At 43.3% G+C, this 17,462-nt stretch overlaps 1 protein-coding gene across 1 annotated transcript in view; it reads left to right on the top strand.

Annotated features, from left to right (window-relative positions):
- Gadl1 (glutamate decarboxylase like 1) overlaps positions 1-17,462 on the top strand; it is a 183,460-nt gene that overhangs the window by 51,983 nt on the left and 114,015 nt on the right. The window contains exons 7-11 of the mRNA XM_041677511.1: positions 1,387-1,466; positions 1,599-1,653; positions 6,968-7,084; positions 11,915-11,979; positions 12,663-12,744. Coding sequence (XP_041533445.1) covers positions 1,387-1,466; positions 1,599-1,653; positions 6,968-7,084; positions 11,915-11,979; positions 12,663-12,744 — 399 coding nt within the window. The remainder of the gene's footprint in view (positions 1-1,386; positions 1,467-1,598; positions 1,654-6,967; positions 7,085-11,914; positions 11,980-12,662; positions 12,745-17,462) is intronic.

Here is a 17,462-nt window from a genome sequence, read left to right as displayed (position 1 = left end):
CTTCCAGCCACATGTCGCTGGGGGCAGGCTAGCATTTATCATTAGGAAATCAATAGCTGTTGGGCTGGCAGAGCCCTCATCTCTGGTGAGAAATAATTCACCCTGGCTGTGTCACCTTAGTTACGGCAGGCTCGCTACCTCCAGCCAGCCTGACTGCTGTAGCCAGTAGACATTAATTACATTTTTTAATGTACATTATTGCCATCCGATATGCATATGTTCTGTGACACCCTGAAATAAATACATCCCGCTGGCACTTGGGATGTGTCCTGCTTGATATTTGGAAATTAATTATTTAGGATGGTCCCATTTTTCCTGGTGGCATGACTCCTTCTGCATTTTATTTTTACAGGGTTTTAAAAAAAGAACTTCCCATTTGACAAAAGGAGGGAAAAATTACCACATTTGAGGGAATATATCAAGTTAAGTGTGAAGGCATGACTATTCTTTTAATGTATTCATCCTTACAAATTAAAGCAACGTTTTTTTGACAATAATGTTCCTTATCGCCTTTGTTTTTCTGGCATGAAAAAAAATGAATTGACCACCTGTCCCTCTTCATACACAAAGAACAGCATCTTCAATGTCTGCATGCTAATTATGTTGTAGGCTTTGAGTGGTAAGGGTAGAAGCTTAACTGTCTCCAGCCTTATCAGTGTTTGTCAATAAGAAATAGGCTACATCTGCCAAACCAACATGGACCTCATTTTTGCCATGATGGAGCACACTTGTTGCCTCCCAGCGTCACTTTTGCTCATGTGATGTCAGCCATATTCCTATAGGTCTAATTTCAGCCTTGCTCTCCCTGTTAAGAACTGGTCAAGAGTCTGAGCTCTACTTCTAACCCCATCATGTTTTCCCTAGGAAACAGTTAAGCAAAAAAGTTTGTTCCTTTTGAGGTGGCATCTTGTCTCTCCTCAGAGGGTTTCCAGTTGGCGGAAGACTAGATTCTAAGCTTCCACAAGCTCACCCATGACAGGAGTATCAATAGAAGCTTTTCTTAATCCTACAGATGCCAAGAGCCTCCAGGGGCCATGTTTGTGCCATGCATTAAGCCGGGTTCACATGTTAACCTGTTTCTTTCTGTAACAAGCTGGTAGCATAGGCTTTATTGACATGGTGCTTTCTGGCTTGGCAAACCCAGTCTTCAAGAGTTCATTATTTATTTAAGGTTTCAAAAGTGTCACCTCCTTGACCCTGAAGTCAGGGGTCTCTGCCATTCCATTAAGCAGCTCAGTTCAATTATCATTTTCGTTTCTCTTCTATGCAATCATGTTCCAAAGATCATGCTACGGCATAAAGACACGCTGTGGTTTAGATAATAAATAATACATGTTCCATGCTCTGCGGTCATCGCTTTCCCTTCCCCCTCCCCCTTGAATTCAGTGTCATTACTCCATGAAGAAAGCGGCCTCCTTCCTTGGGATTGGCACTCAGAACGTGTACTTTGTGGAAACAGATGGAAGGTAACAAGGACAGGGGTAGAAGCCTCATGGGTGGAGGTCGTGGGTGGAGGGAAGAAACCCTGCTATCTGTAAGCACTTCTGTGGCCTGTTAAGACCTGTCATAAATGAATGTCTTAACTCTGTATCCCCCAGAGGTAAAATGATACCCGAGGAACTGGAGAGAAGAATTGGGCAAGCGAGACAAGAGGTAAGTCTGAGAGATGGAAGAGAAGGGGGTGGGGCAGGCATCTGCCGATGAGGCAGAGCATCGCGAGATGATGCAGACCACCAGCAGCGTTCTACCAGCCAGTGAGAGAAGAGCGTGTGCTGCGGTTAACGAAGGGAACTTGACAGCAGTCTTACACACGTTCTGTTTCCTGGCTCCCGGCTCTCCACATTCTTGGGCTCAAACAGGCATGTCTGTGGTGTCTGTAGAGTTGTGTGGGCGGGTCTCCATCTCTCCCTGCCCTCATTTTCAGGATTGCTTGGTCTAGCACTTTTATGCTAGAACGTTCTATCTTCCTAAACTGCTTAAATAGAGAAAACCTGGCCATGCTTACTTGCTGTGACCCGGCAAGGCTGACCTTGACGCAGAATTCTGAAAATGTGTCTGGCTGCTATGTTCACCTGATTACTTCCCGGGTCCAAATACTTCGGAGCACCTCTATTATCTTTCCACTGTTTCCTCCCATTTGACCCTCCTTTCTGCCCACTGCTAATGGAGCTATAGACTGCTTTAAACAGGTGTTTAATGCAAATGGTCTATTCACTTGAAGATGGATACATTTGTTACTTTAAGCCTTAACATTATTTCTCTGCTGCTACCCTCGTCTATTCAAATTTCATTAAACTACTTCACCTGGGGTATGCTAAATTATTATACGAGGCCCAGAGTTATATTACACTAAAATTTTTTAAAGTTACATTTTGTTTATTTGGAGGGTAGAAGGTGCATGTCATGGTTCACAAAGGGAGATCAGAGGACAGCTTTTGAGAACTGGTTCTCTCCTTTCACCATGTGGGTTCTGGGGATCGAACTTAGACTTTCAGGCCTGGCAGCAGGTATCTTTATTCTCTGAGTCATCTTGCTGGCCTTGGAGTCCATACTTAAAGGTCTGTTTTTATTGTAGATGCATTATCTTCAGATGCGCATCCTCAAACCTACACATACCTTTCTAATTAACATCTTCTCACTGTGTAGACACAAGCATTGCCTGGGGGTTCACGTTATCACACTCTGGCTTTGGGTAAAAGTCTCCAAAATGCTGTCAGGTATTTGTTTTGTTTTGTCGTTTTCTTCATTTATTTGTTTTCTTTTCTTACTATGAACCTCAGATACTTCCTTTTAGATTTACTTTCACCCTTTCCTACCCAAGTTCCTGTTGAAAGGAGCTTTGATGATGCTAAGCATGCTCAATGGCTGTGTGTGCTGAGCATCCTGCATGCACGGGTCATATTCTTCTTCCTCCCCTTGCTTTCTCAAGCCACCTGTTCCTCTTCCCTTCCATCCTGTTCTTTTCCCCAATCCTTCCTTTCCCTCTCACTTTCCCCCCTATCTATCTATCTATCTATCTATCTATCTATCTATCTATCCATCCATATTCTTTTGGATTTTCTATTGTAGATGGCCTCAGACATTTTCAGAGCAGAGGTAGCCCACCTCTGACCACTCATCATTCAGACTCAGCACTCACTGAGATAGTTCACTTTCTCTCCCACCTCCACCAACCACTTCCACCACATCAAAGTCTGTCAGACCCAAACCTCTGGCATTGTCTCATTGATCTGTAAATAGCTGCGTATAGCTGTAAAGTATAGTAACACTCTTACCTTTTAACTAGTACTGTGATATTTAAAGGCAATCATTTACTATAATCAAATATTCAGTCTATATTAAAAGTTTCCCTTGATTTAAAAAACAATAGCTTTCTTTGTTTAAGGAAGAATTCACATAAGATTGCTATATTATATATGGTTGGTGGTCAGATAAAGTTTTGAAAAATAAATAAAAAAGGGAAAAAGGAATGCTAGAGTCTGAACTCAGGCCTTCATCCTGGTGCAAGTAGTGGCCTTATGCACTGAGCCTCCTCTCCAGCTCAAGATGGGATAATTGTTAATACAATGTGATTCAATGAAGCTAATCAGCACACCTAGTATCTCAAGTACTTATTAACATTATGATAAGCACATCAGCAATTCAGTTAGTAATAATGGCATGTATACTACATATTTATTAGTTATAGGCATCATCCTTGGAGATATTTTCTTCCTGTGAGGAATAAGCACCTATTCTATTCTTTGTCCATCACCTCCTCATTTCCACATATGCCAGCTTCTGGCCACACCACCCTGTTCCTTGACTCTATGAGTCTCATTGCTCTGAGTTCAATATACTAATGACAGCATATTGTATTTTCCCTTCTGTCACTGGCTTATTTCACTTAGAAAATATTCCTTAAACCATGTATGCTGTAAAAGATAAATATCTTCTTTATACAGAGTGATTTGTATTCCACTATGTATAAATCTCATATTTACTTTGAAATTGTTTCTTAATAAAGGAAATATGGCTTGCTAGTTCAAAAAAAAAGTTTTGCTAATCCATAGCTTCTTCCTCCTCTAATTTTATGCTCTGACTTGATGTGGGGAAGCATTCATGTCCCTGGGTAGCTCACACTGAGGCAGAGAGACCAATTCTCCTCCGCACCATCTCTTCTTGTGTCTCCTGTAATGTGGTGCTTACTTACCTCCATGGGATTCAAGCAGAATTTATTTCCAAATTTTATGTTTTGTCCTTCCTTGGGGAGATGCCCCTGCCTCCTTCTGCGATGGATGACATTGGTCAATGGAGCTTAGTGTTTCTGGGGTCCACCCATCCACTATCAAGTCCTCCCACCCCCAGTGCACCTCTTGGATTTGGCTGCCCTGCTGAGCACTAGCTGGAGCAGTCCTAAGGAAGGTGACTTTGGAACTGACTCTCCTACTCCTTCCTCATTTGTTGGCAGGCTGTCTACCAAAAACAGAACTGCTTCTTCATCACTTCTTAGTCTCCCCAAGGAAATGATTTTCCCACGCTAGAAGGATAAACATTTCCTTTTTTTGCCTGATTTACCAATCCTCAATATTCTGAGATCATTTTCTGCCCTCCCTTAAACACAGCTTCCTGTGTTAGTGTCATTAGCAACTCATATTTCTAACATAGTTGGTTTGATTCCATTGTAATCATTTTCTTTTCCACAATTTTTTTGGCTTGTTTTGACACCCCAAGTATAAGAAGCTACCATAATTCTGGAGTTGAGAACCCGAGAACAGAAGTGTTTGAAAAGTGAAAATTGCTTCAGGCACATTAAAAGGGAGGGCAGCAGGGAAACGCTGGTGCCTCTGCCCAGTTTCCTTTGAAGTCAGTGTCTGCATGGGCATGGATTCACCAGCAACCAAGCTTGCATCCATTTGGAGACAATACCACATGATGGGAGACTTTGTGGCTCAGACCTGCCTGTCTGTGTTCCATTCTTATTACTTCAGACCAGGCAGCTGAGCATCAGCATGGGTTTTTGTGCTGGGGTTGAACTCTCTGAGCCACGACAACCTATTAGGACATCTTTTAGGCAGTGGCCTTTGCTTGACACCATTATGAAGACAATGCAAACTGCAGGGCACCAGCTAAGTAGTTATTGACCAGCCCAGCGAGCGGGACCACTGAGTATTTCTGAGGGAGTTTTGAGCATGAGTGTTTGAAGTGACAAACTTTCTTATGGACTACAAGCTCCCAGGCAGCATGCAATCAATACTGTTTCCCTGAACTTTGTAGGTAACGACAAGAAAGGATGAAGGAAAAACACAGAGAAGGCTAAATACACACACACACACACACACACACACACACACACACTTGTGATTTCTGGGACTATTAAAAACATGTGATTTGATAGGGAAAGAGAACCCCTTAGAATCTTCTACTAGCATTCACAGGTGTTTTCTCATGATTGCCAGAGCATCATACAATTTATGGGGAAGAGCACACCAATAAAGCTACCTGAAACAGTTTTTAGCAAATAACTTTTTGTGCATTGCTTTGAATGATTGATGTGACTCTGTTCTCATTCTGTTTAGGTCACTGACATGATAAAGACTTAATCAATTGTGGTTGAGTACAGGGAAGAATTACCCAAGCTCATGGTTCCTCAGTGGGGGCTCTGTCACCTCCTGGCCTGGCTCTGAAAGGGTTGGGGTAGACCAGATGTCTTCCCTGATGGCAACTGGATTCATTCTGTGATGTCACTCTGACTCCTGGGCATCTCAGTTGGGGGATGTGGGACCCAGTGGCTTTGCTCTGCCCCACTTTCCATTGAGAAATAACATCTTTCTGTCAAAAGGTCAGTTAAATTGTAGTAAGTTTGGTTCAAACACAGGTGCCTACAGCATGTGAGGAGCTAAGACTCTGTTGCAATAGCAATGAACTTCACCATAAAACTGAGGGGAAATCAGCTCTGAGCTAAAGAGAGCAAAACAAAGTTCAGAGGAAATGAAATGGTAGGAGTATCTTATTCCTCAAGTGTTTTGAAACCCTCGAGTCCCACAGTATCACAGTGGTCTGTAAGTTGTCTCTGCCACAGTAAGTAACACACCTCTGCCACCATGCTGGCATTGATGTTTGGAAGCATCCCTTTTCTCCTGTTCCCTTACCTGATGGGCGTGAAGCCTGTTGGTATGTACAGCATACATGGCTAACTTGCTTGGATTGTGTTTCATCACTGTGTTATACTCATGATCTCCCTTTTCTTGCCCATGGTCCACTGACATCTGCTCAGTTTACAAGATGCAGGCATCAGTTGTGAGAGGAGGGTACCAAGACAGAGATGAGGCAGGTCCTCTTTCCCACCATATCCAGTGAACCTAACCATGGCTGTCCCCATATGGACAACCCTCCCTGTGAGACTGCCTCTTCTTTCTGTTCACAGCTTGTTCTGTGACTATACTTGATTTTATCTTTGCCAGGCAGCTGTATTTACTTAGACAAGTAGACATTCCTACATGGTTCACCCCTAGGGCCAGAATTTTGCCTACCTGTCATGACTCTACTTATTTTGGTGAGAGGGGGCAATGCAGGCCCTATAGAAGCTCAAGCTCTTTCCTCAAGAGCAATCAGGAAGCTCAAAGCCCAAACAATGACATTTCATCACTACCAGTGGGTTTAACCACTTTGGACCTGGGCTGTCACAAGAGCATAAACCTGACAGACAGAATGCAACCGACAGAAACTGACAGTGATAATCTTGATTCTAGCCATTGATCTGGACCAATGGAGGATCAAGTTATAGCATTTTCTCACTGTGTTCAACCTATTTATAATGACCAGAGGCCACATAGTATGGGTGTCCAAACTCTCACTGAATCTGCTATAACCTCCAAAGAGGCCCTGTTTGTATCCGGATGCATAACCCCTGTGTTCACCAGCTTACAACAGGGTGTATTTCACAATGATGGTGACACTTTTCTTTGTGATTGGCTTCTTTCTTCAGGGGGCTGTACCATTTCTTGTCTGTGCCACTTCTGGTACCACCGTGCTGGGTGCCTTCGACCCCCTGGATGAGATTGCTGAGGTCTGTGAGAGGCATGGCCTCTGGCTCCACGTGGATGTAAGTTCGTCTGTGTGTCCAAGTCTGTCTAACTTCTAAGTTCTTCCTAGTTTCTCCTACCTTCTCAACTTCTCCTACCTTCCCAGCTTCTCCTACCTTCCCAGCTTATCCTACCTTCCCATTTTCTCCTACCTTCCCAAATTTTCCTACCTTCCCAGCTTCTCTTACCTTCCCAGATTCTTCTACCTTCCCAGTTTCTCCAACCTTCCCAGCTTCTTCTGCCATCCCAGCTTCTCCTACTCTCAGAATGTAGACGCTTCCTCCTTTCAGTTGTGCTTCTCACATCTCACTTGGGAAACAAACATGCCATTTCTTTAAGGCTTCCCAAAGATTCTAAGAACTCAGATCTGTTTTGATTTTGTTCTCTGTATTGCCTGGAATGTTCTCCTTTCCCATGAGCCATCCTTTTGGTCCTGTAAGTCAACAAAGTAGTGCAATGCTAGGGGAACAGCGCCAGTGAGACCAGGATGCTGTGGTTTGTGTTCTAATCCACATCATCTTCATTGTGCTCAGCTCTGTGTTTGCAGTTGCTTCGGTTGCAGGGGGACATGGCTGATAAATCTGGAGAAAATATCTACTGGCTATAAAATTATATGATTCTAATCAGTGAGAAAATGAAAAAAACCTATCCTACATTGCATAATTACATGTCTTAATTAAAGCAGGTTTTAGCTGGATTCGTAATAGATAATTGTTTGAGGGAAATTGATGTAATTTATGTTCTTCATAATTTTCTAACTTAAAGGGCTAGATTTTTTTCTAATTTCATTTCATAAGTCCTGAGGCTGTTCATATTACATTTTTTTCTAAGCTAAAGGTAATTTTTATTCAAGGTTTACTTATTCAGGGTTAAAAAGTTGAATTCAGCAAGCTAAGTGTGCTTGACCTGGCTCTTCATTTCTTCCCTTCCCTCTTCTTCCTTTTCCTTTCTTCTCCTTTTTTCATTTCCCTTACCTTTCTGCTCCCTTCTTTCCCTTTCCACCCCTCTCCATCCTCTCCTTCTTCTCCCTCCCCTTCCTTGTTTTCCTCTTCTTACTGCCTTCCCTTCTCTTTTTTCCCTTCGTCCCTCTTTCTTGCCCACTCCTTTCTTCCCCCGTCTTCCCTTCCCTCCAATTCCCTCCTTCCCCTTCTCCTTTCTTTTTATTCCTTCTCTCTCTTCTTACCCTGCCTCTTTCTCTCCTTCCTGCCTCCCCTCTCCTTTCCCTTCTTTCTTTTCCCTCTTCCCCTCCTTCTGTTCTTTCCTCCTCTCGCTGTTTCTTTCCCTCATTGCCTTCTCTCTCCCCATTCTCTCTTCTTTCTTCTTTCCTTTGATATGAAGATAGACTTTGTGGATTTTAATATAGCCTAGAAAAGGAATGGTTGGACATGATCATGAGGCTTCAGTATATCTTCCTGGGCAGGAGAGTAGTCCAGATGTTCCTGATCTGAAGAAATGTGTCATAACTTGCTGAGCAGAAGATGGCCAGGCATTAAGGAGATATCCCTGCATATAATTTTATAGTGCAGAGCATTTTATTCTTTGAAAGTCAATTGGGTATAGAATGATCTAGAGAGAGCACTTGAGTAGATGGTAATGTTGGGTGAACAAGACACGGGAGTCACAGGCGCAATTAACACGCCAATAGCAATACTTCAGGTAGATTATTTTTGACTTTGCTAAATGGAGCCTGAGTATTTGTGTCTGTTCACTTTTTAACTTACACCTTATTGATTTTTATCACCTTAGAAATGTGCTAATACTTAATGCCCTAAAAGATAATGTGAAGTGAGCACTTTTGTTAAGCACGGAAATAAGGAGAAACAATTGAGCACATCAGCGTTATCCTTAGATGCTTCACTCTCAGGAGAGAAACGTCAGTATGAGTTATAAGTTAAGAAGAACATAGTAGCTGTAGTAGCTTTGAAATTAAAAATGACCTGAAGAGATTTATGTGGCTTAGTCAGAATTTTAATTTATTACCATGAGGGAAAAGTTGTTTTTTTAATTAAGGGTTAAATTTTGAAGAAAATACTTCATTAAAATATTTAAGCTACAAGAGCTTATTCTGCTTGCATATAATGGACATCTAGAAACGTGCATTATATTAGATCCAATTTGATCACAGACTCTCTGAATAGATGAAAAATATCTGAAAAGAAACAAACACATGATCCTTTATTGTGGCAGGTGTCTAATTTGTTGTACAGTTTGATCACAATAGAATGTAACTTATCTTTAGGAAGCTTCGTATGATCTACACAGTCCATTAATGTTAAAGGCTACCATGGTTGTTTTGACTTCTTGTACGTTTTTAAGGGAATTAAACTCATTCCAGTTCTGTTGATTTCTCTTTCCATGCTTCCTGTGTTAGAATTAATGTGAGACCCCTCAAGGGCTGGTTACCTTCAAAGCAGGGCTTGGTGGCATCTCTTAGCCCTCGGGTTCCCATCAGAACTTCCCTCTCCCACAGTTGCCACAATTCCTTAGGACATATAAGCACTCTAGCTTTCTCAACTTTAAAAATAAGGTCTCATGACTTGATATATAGGCATAGATGGCCTTGAAGATCCTTCATCTTCCTGTCTCCACTTCCCAGGTGCTGGGATTACAGGCATACGCTTTTACTCACTGTTTGTGTAGTGTAGAGCCTTGTGAACAGACAAGCACTCTATCAGCTAAGTTACATCTCCAGCCTATATAGTCTTTAAACTCATGGGTCTTGGAGGCTATGAAATCTTGGTTCTACTCCTGCCTCCACCTTTGTTTCAAGGTTAGCTCTATTTATTTAACAACCAGTCAGTAAGAGAGAAATATCTTGTGATGCCTAGCATGTGCTAAGAACTCAATAACAGTCCTTAGTAGGGTAGAAAGTTAAGCCTCTTCACCATAAGAGTGGATTGATGTTGAAGATTCTAGAGTTAGGAACTGAGAAAGGGAACTAGTGAGATGTAGGACCCTGCCATCAGCAGTGTTATTTTTTCCTCCTTTTAAATCCATTGAGAAATAAAATTGTTCATGGGTGCTCCCTATTTCACCCAGTGACTTTGTGAATTGATAGAAGAATTTTTGTTAGGGCAAATATAAATACGGCTCACTAGGGTTTGGAGGTATTTATTGGAGTGAAGAAGAGTCGGGAGTTGTATGAGAGGTAGGGTATGAATTTGGTTAACTGCATGGGACCAGAAGGGATGTGACCAATATGTCCTGCTTGCTTCTAGCCTCAGCACAGTGTGGTCGTTGTGAGGCCTGTGGGATGTGGCAGTATGGGGGTGGTAGGAAGGACACTAAGTGACAACCCAACTTACCAATCCTTTCCATGGGAATTTGGGTATTCGCAAAAATTCGAGAAACACCAGAGATCATGGGGTTTTGGAGGATTTTGTTGAATCAGAGCTGTAGATAAAGGGTTCCCCCGAGAGTCCAGGGTCTGAACCTTGATGATCTGCTCACTCTTAGGGTTGTACAGGACTCTGATGCTGGAGTAAGTTCAATCTCAAGCCTATACTGTATGGCTCTCTGGCCTCGCCCTCGTCCCCGCCCTGAACGAAAGAGTTATTCTAGAAGACACTTAAGGCCACTGGTGGCTGGTGCTGTAGTATCTTAGCTACCAAGGCAGCTTTAGCAGTATTTTAAGAGTGGAAAGAGTGTCTCTTCTCCTTCCTCTTCTATCTCCAGAGTGCACACAATCCTGCTGCTTTTTTTTTAAACTTCAGCTTCTATTATCTACCTTTAAACTTACAATTGAAAGAAAATAGTGTTTGCCTGCTAAGCAGCTGTTGAGCTTAACTGTTGCTGAAAGCACCCCACTCCCCTCAACTCCCCATGTTATACTGTTGCTGGAAGCACCCCACTCCCCTCAGCTCCCCATGTTATACTCTCTGATTTGCCCACATGATCACTTTGATTAAACCATGATGATGTCAAGTAAAAAAATGGGGTTGGGATCCTCAGTCTGATTTTGATTACCCATGATACCTCAGACAATCGACCTAGCACTTCTGAACTTTAGTTTTCCTGTGAAAGTAGAGATGGCCATATGTCTGCCCTTTAATGGATGCTGTGGGGTTTCCTGAAGATCCCAGAGCAGTCAGCAGGGGTCAGGGTCAAGTTCTCCCAGAGTCTCTCCCTGCAGTCACCCTTCATTGTCCTTCAGAATTTTCAAGAGCCAGATCAGCTCCTGAGTGCTCCCTTTTGGATTCCTCCTCCCTTCCTTCCTGACCACTTACTGTGAGACTTCCCATTTCTGTTCTCTCTCTCTGTTCCATCCTCAGGTGCTCAGGGAGTCATCTCCCCAATAAGTAACTCCCTGAAGTTCCAAGCTCCCTCTCTCTTATCCTCCTATGTTATGTTTGAAAATATTTCTGAGAATCAGTAGGCCAAAAGGTCTAATCTTCCTGATAGGATACATCTCCTCCTACCTGATCCCTATTGACCTTCTAGCCACGTTGCCAACAATGTTCTCATTCATCACTAGAATGCTAGCCTTTGGTTCATGACTCACAGTATACTGTATATAGCAGCACTGTGAAGATGCCATCTGTCCTAGATGCACGCCATCAAGAGGGCAGAGGCTGCATCTTTTTAACCTTTTTCTGGTCCATACAAAGCTCATCTGGCTATTAATATGCCCACTTCTTTTGTGTAACTTCACATCTATGAGCCAATGGGGACTCATTTACTCTACTGGGTTTCCGATTGCCTGGTTAGAATGCCTAATCAAACTCTCCAGAGTTCAGATCTGTGAACAAGATACCAAATGAAGTACTAAATGATGTGTGTGGGGTTGCTATGGTAGCTCATGGGTAAGCAAGTAACTTAAGTAACTTTTGGGTGTCTAAATATCTCAACAGGCCTCTTGGGGTGGCTCAGCTTTGGTGTCAAGAAAGCACCGCCAGCTCCTGCATGGAATCCACAGGTAAATTGAGTTTCCTGGTTTGCAGTTGACTTTTATTTGGGGGGGGGGGTACAGTGTTGGCATGGCCACATCTGAGTGGCCTTTAGAAAACAGACCATGAGAACTGAGGAGAGAACTCAGTTAGCCACGTGATTACCAAAGGACCTGAGTTCATCCCCCAGGACCACATAAAAAATTGCCATGTGTGGTAGCATGCACGTGGAATCCCACTGCTGGAGAAGCAGGCACTGGCTGAGCCCAGGGACTCACTGCTCTGACAAGTTAGGCTAATTGGCAAGCTCTGGGCCAACAAGAGACTGAAAAATCCACAAGGCCGGGTGACATCCTGAGAAATGATGCCTAAGTTTGACCTCTAACCTCTCTAACCTCTCTCTCTCTCTCTCCACACATGCACACACACACGCATGCAAGCACACACACACATGCACACACATGTGCGCACACATGCACACACACATGCACACACACGCATGCAAGCACACACACATGTGCACACACATGCACACACACACACCACATGACAGAAATTATTTTTCTGAAATCAAACAGCCCCCAGATTGGCCCTGTTCCTCAGATGTGGAATCCCAGGGACCAGTAACTTGTACATGGGGTCTCACTGGTTCTTCCCTTCTTTGGCAGTAGCTAGCCACGCCCCTCTCTGAGCTCTTTCTCTGTCCTGACAGGGCTGACTCTGTGGCCTGGAACCCACACAAGATGCTGATGGCTGGAATCCAGTGCTCTGCTCTACTTGTCAAGGACAAAACTGTAAGTTTCCTCCGTGTTCTTCAGAAATCCAGTGAATTCAATCCCCAAATGTTTGGAAGCTACAGTGTTGCTCATTCCTTGCTGTCTTGGACTAATAAGATGATCCCCAGGAAATGGCTATGACCTTGGAATGAAAAATAGACTCAGATAAAGAACTCAGATAAATTTCTCCCCAGTACCTTAGAGGATTTGATTGACACATGATACAATCTTATTAGCTAGTGCAAAATGGTCCCTTACACCCTCATTTGGTTTATATTTTAAAGCTGGTATTAAATGTTGCTTCCCCCCCCCCCATTTCCCATTGATTGAGTCTGGGATTTAACTCATCTCAAAGTTTCTGTTCACCGGGACAGTGGAGCAGATGTGTGTCTCACATTAACTCCTATGCTTAATATGCTCAGCTGGGGTTTAGCGGAGCGTTTCTGTGTGAGGACATTAGGTAAGGACTGATTGCAGGCGCTGGCTTGTTGGGAATAGCTTGCTCAGGAAGAGTCAGGTGCTAGTCTGGATGACTGGGAAGCAAGTGGGCAGGGGCTGCTTAGCTCCTCCTGGCCAGAGGCATACGCGACATGCTTCTTGTGGGTTAAATAAGGATCCTGTGGGAAGTGGCCCAGGCTGAGAAGTGCTACTTCATTCTTAGAAATGCCTCCTCAAGATCTGCGTTCAGCATGTGGGGGATCTTTCCCAGCCATCTGTTTACATCAGAGGGGGACTCCCTTTGCCAATCTGAAGATCAGTTCTGTTATTTTTTAAAAGGAGTTTTATTGCAAGTGAAAACATATTTGAGACTTGAAGTTTTACTCTTGCCTGTGGAGATATTTAAATGACTTTTTAAAAAAGTAAATAAATGTGATATCGTTATGTTAGCACCCTGTGTATTTAGACATGGCCAAGAACAGTGTCCATCCAAAACTAAGAAAAGGTTTTGCATCTACAGGAGTAGCTACTTTCAGGGATCTGAACTGCCTCCAAATGTTTTGTTAGATTGGTTGTAGTTGACTATTCTCAGTTAGTTGTAGTTGACTGTGTTAACAGGTTGGTTATAGTTGGCTGTCCTCACATGTTGGTTATAGTTGACTGTCCTTACAGGTTGGTTATAGTTGACTGTCTTCACATGTTGGTTATAGTTGACTGTCCTCAAAGGTTGGTTATAGTTGACTGTCTTCACAGGTTGGTTATAGTTGGCTGTCTTCACAGGTTGGTTATAGTTGGCTATCTTCACATGTTGGTTATAGTTGGCTGTCTTCTCAGATTGGTTATAGTTGACTGTCTTCACAGGTTGGTTATAGTTGGCTGTCTTCACAGATTGGTTATAGTTGACTGTCTTCACAGGTTGGTTATAGTTGGCTGTCTTCACAGGTTGGTTATAGTTGACTGTCTTCACAGGTTGGTTATAGTTGGCTGTCTTCACAGATTGGTTATAGTTGGCTATCTTCACATGTTGGTTATAGTCGGCTGTCTTCTCAGATTGGTTATAGTTGACTGTCTTCACAGGTTGGTTATCCATGGCTGTATTACATACCACTTGACTTTTTGGTTTAAGTTTGAAAACTGTGGCTTGACTGTGTTTGGAACTGGAGGTGGCTTAAGACTATCGTGCCATTTTGAGTCAAAGACACTTAAGTTACTCACAGATTCATATTTAGGACATGATAGAAATAGGTGTAAACTCAACTTCCTTTTGGACTAGATTCAAGGACAGAACAGCCCAGATGCACGCTGTGTGCCAGGCAGTTGGCATTTTCTTTCTCCCTCCTCATCCGACCTGAATGACAAATGATCTGTTGGCGTGACGCTCTCAGCAGTGGAAAATTTAGACAGAAAGTTCTGAGTAGTCTTTATATAACTTCCTAGCTGCTCTGTCCTTTCTCCTTCCTCCAATCATATTTGAATGGCCTATCAAAGAATTGGCTCACATCTATGTAAGTAGACAATTACACACCTTCTGAATCATACACCTCATTCACAAGGGGCACGTCTTTATGTTTGGAAAGTGAATTCTTTCCTAAATTTCAATGCAAACAACAGAGCCTGCTCAAGCAGAATGATTGAGAGGTTGACAGAGCTGCACTCTCTGTGTGAGGAATTGGGCACTTGAAGCAGTTGTTCGAGTTTTCTAAAGGAAAAACTCATTTTTTTATTTAAATGGGATAGAAAGCTCAGCAATGAGATGAGAGAAACGGCGATCATTTCTGGAAGTTTGGTTTTTGAGGGTGTCTGTCACGTTGACACCTGCTTCCTGTCCGTGGTTCTGTCTCACATTCAGTCAGTCCCTCAGCCAATTGACTCGGCTGACCCAGACAGACCCTTCTCTCTGCTTATTCTAGAATTTGAGCAGTGAGTGAGAGACTTTCCCCACAGTCAGAGAGCTCATACATGTACAGAAAAGACAACCACAGAGTAGGCATGTTTACCTCTGCATGTGATGTGTGCCTATGTACACACATGCGCACATATGTACTCACCATGTGATAGCATGAGGAGGACAGGGATTGGGAATGCTATGTTCTCTCTCTCTCTCTTACTCTCTCTCTTTCTCTCTCTCTCTCTCTCTCTCTCTCTCTCTCTCTCTCTTTGCTTCTACACTTTGTTGTTTGAGATTGTGTCTCTCACCGAACCCAGAGTTCACTGACTCTGCAACACTAGCTGGCCAGCAAGCCTCTGAACTCCACCAGCCACCACCCACCCGCTGCTGGGATTACAGGTGTGCACCACCGTATCTGGCTTTTATGTGGATACTGGAGATTTGAACTTAGGTCCTCATATTTGTGCAGCAAGTGCTTTAACCAGTGAGCCATCTCTCCAGCTGTACCTGTTTGACTCTGTGAGCATTGTTTTGAGGAGTCCACTGACGAACATCACGAGGCTGTGGCTGTAAGTGGAGGAGCTGTCACCTTCCTGTTCTCTTAGTGTCCTCCTCAGCACCCACCATGTAGCTTCCTTTCTGGCCTTTATGTCATATATCTGGCCCATTCTTTATAGGACAGTTCAGAGAAGGACGGCAGACACGAGATTAAAAGTCTCCCCTCCATTCTCATTTGAGTACAGTGGTGACCCAGATCTCTGGCACCCATCTTGTGAAATAAGGCAATGACCTTAAGGTCAAACACCAACATGTCTGTGGTGGAAAAAAAAAGGAGAAAGCCTTGTGCTTGGGTAATAACTTGGAAATGTTGGGACAACCCTGAAAACACCCATTTTCAGACTCTGAGACAGGATACCAGTGACATCACTGTCCTTGTGACTGGAGCCATCTCCACTGAGTAAGCAGTATACACAGCCGAATGCACTTCCCTCTGACACAGGAAAGGATGTGAGACTCTGAGAATTCATGGCAGAGAGACACACGCTTTCCCCCAAGTGCCAAGAACAATATGTGCAGATTTCCTAAGAAAAGAAAGCTCTTGTTCCATTTCAAATGCTGAAAGGCATTCATCGAGGCTGACTGAGCAGGGCTGGCGATGGGAAGATGAGCAGGAAATGAGATGAGAAGGTAATGCTGTGGGCAGGACCACACCACGACTTAGAGACCACTCTAGTGGCTTCAGACTTCATCTTTAGAAAGGGAAGGAACCTTAAATTAGACAGTATTAGGACTGAAGAGATGACTTGGCAGTTAAGAGCTCTGTTGCAAAGGACCTGGGTATGGTTTTCAGCACCCACATGGTGGCTCCTGACTCTAACTCCAGTTCCAGGGGTTCCTATGTCCTCTTGTTGCCTCTTTGGGTACCAGGCATGCATGTGGTGCATATTCATACTTGCAAGCCAAACACATACATAAGAGAAAAGAAATAAACCTTTTAAAAATAGAAAGCATTCTAAAAAGATTTTTATTTAGGGCAATGAGTTAGAAGGGAACAAGAATGGATGCCACATCTAAGCAAAAGTTGATGGCAAATGCATCAGATACTTGTTTAATACTGTGAAAAAGGCCCTGATAAAACCAACATTACGGGAGAATAGAATTACTGGGCTCAGAGTTGAGTGTATAGTCCATCACGGTAGAGGTACCATGGTGGCAGGCATATGAGGCAGCTGATCCAACTGTGCCCATCGCTGAGAAGCCAAGAGCAATGGATATTGTTACTCAGCCCGCTTTCTCCTTTATCTTCAGTCCAGAGGCCCAGCCCATGAGTCAGTGCTCCTCACAGTCAAGGTGGGGCTTCCTATTAGGGCTAAGCAAGTCTAGATAGTCCCTCAGAACATGCCCAGAAGCTTGTCCTCGGGTGATTCTAGATCACGTCAAACTGACAACCAATATTAACCATAACAGCAAGGGAGTTAGACCAAATGTTTTGGCATCCTGTATCTGAAGGCGTAAGTCATAAACAATGCCACACCAGTTTGGAATTATGATTAATAGGGTGGTATTTATTTAAAGGGGAAAAACTTATAGATCACCGTCAGCCCTCTGCACAACCAGGAAGGGAGTCTAGTCGCCAGCAGAGCAGGAAGTGAAGAGAGAGAGGAGAGGGAAGTGGCCGCTTTTTTAAAGAGAGAGAGACCACACCCCAATGGGCTTGTATCTCAGCAGCTATAGGCTGGAGGAATGGGAGGACCTCCCACAACACCTCCCCTTTTTGTTTAAATAAGAGAGTTCTAAACCTACTATGAAATTATATACAATAAGTACAAATATCCTATTCTAACTAGCTTAGGTCTTGTATAATAAATAACTTGGCCAAGTCATGAGAGAAAGTAACTACATTTATATA

This window comes from Microtus oregoni, unplaced genomic scaffold, assembly GCF_018167655.1.
Source record: "Microtus oregoni isolate MIOR12 unplaced genomic scaffold, Mior012 000028F_ref0000031, whole genome shotgun sequence".
Taxonomy (NCBI): Eukaryota; Metazoa; Chordata; class Mammalia; order Rodentia; family Cricetidae; genus Microtus; species Microtus oregoni.
The sequence above is the reverse complement of the archived record's forward strand: the minus strand, read 5'-3'. Positions and strand labels throughout refer to the sequence as shown.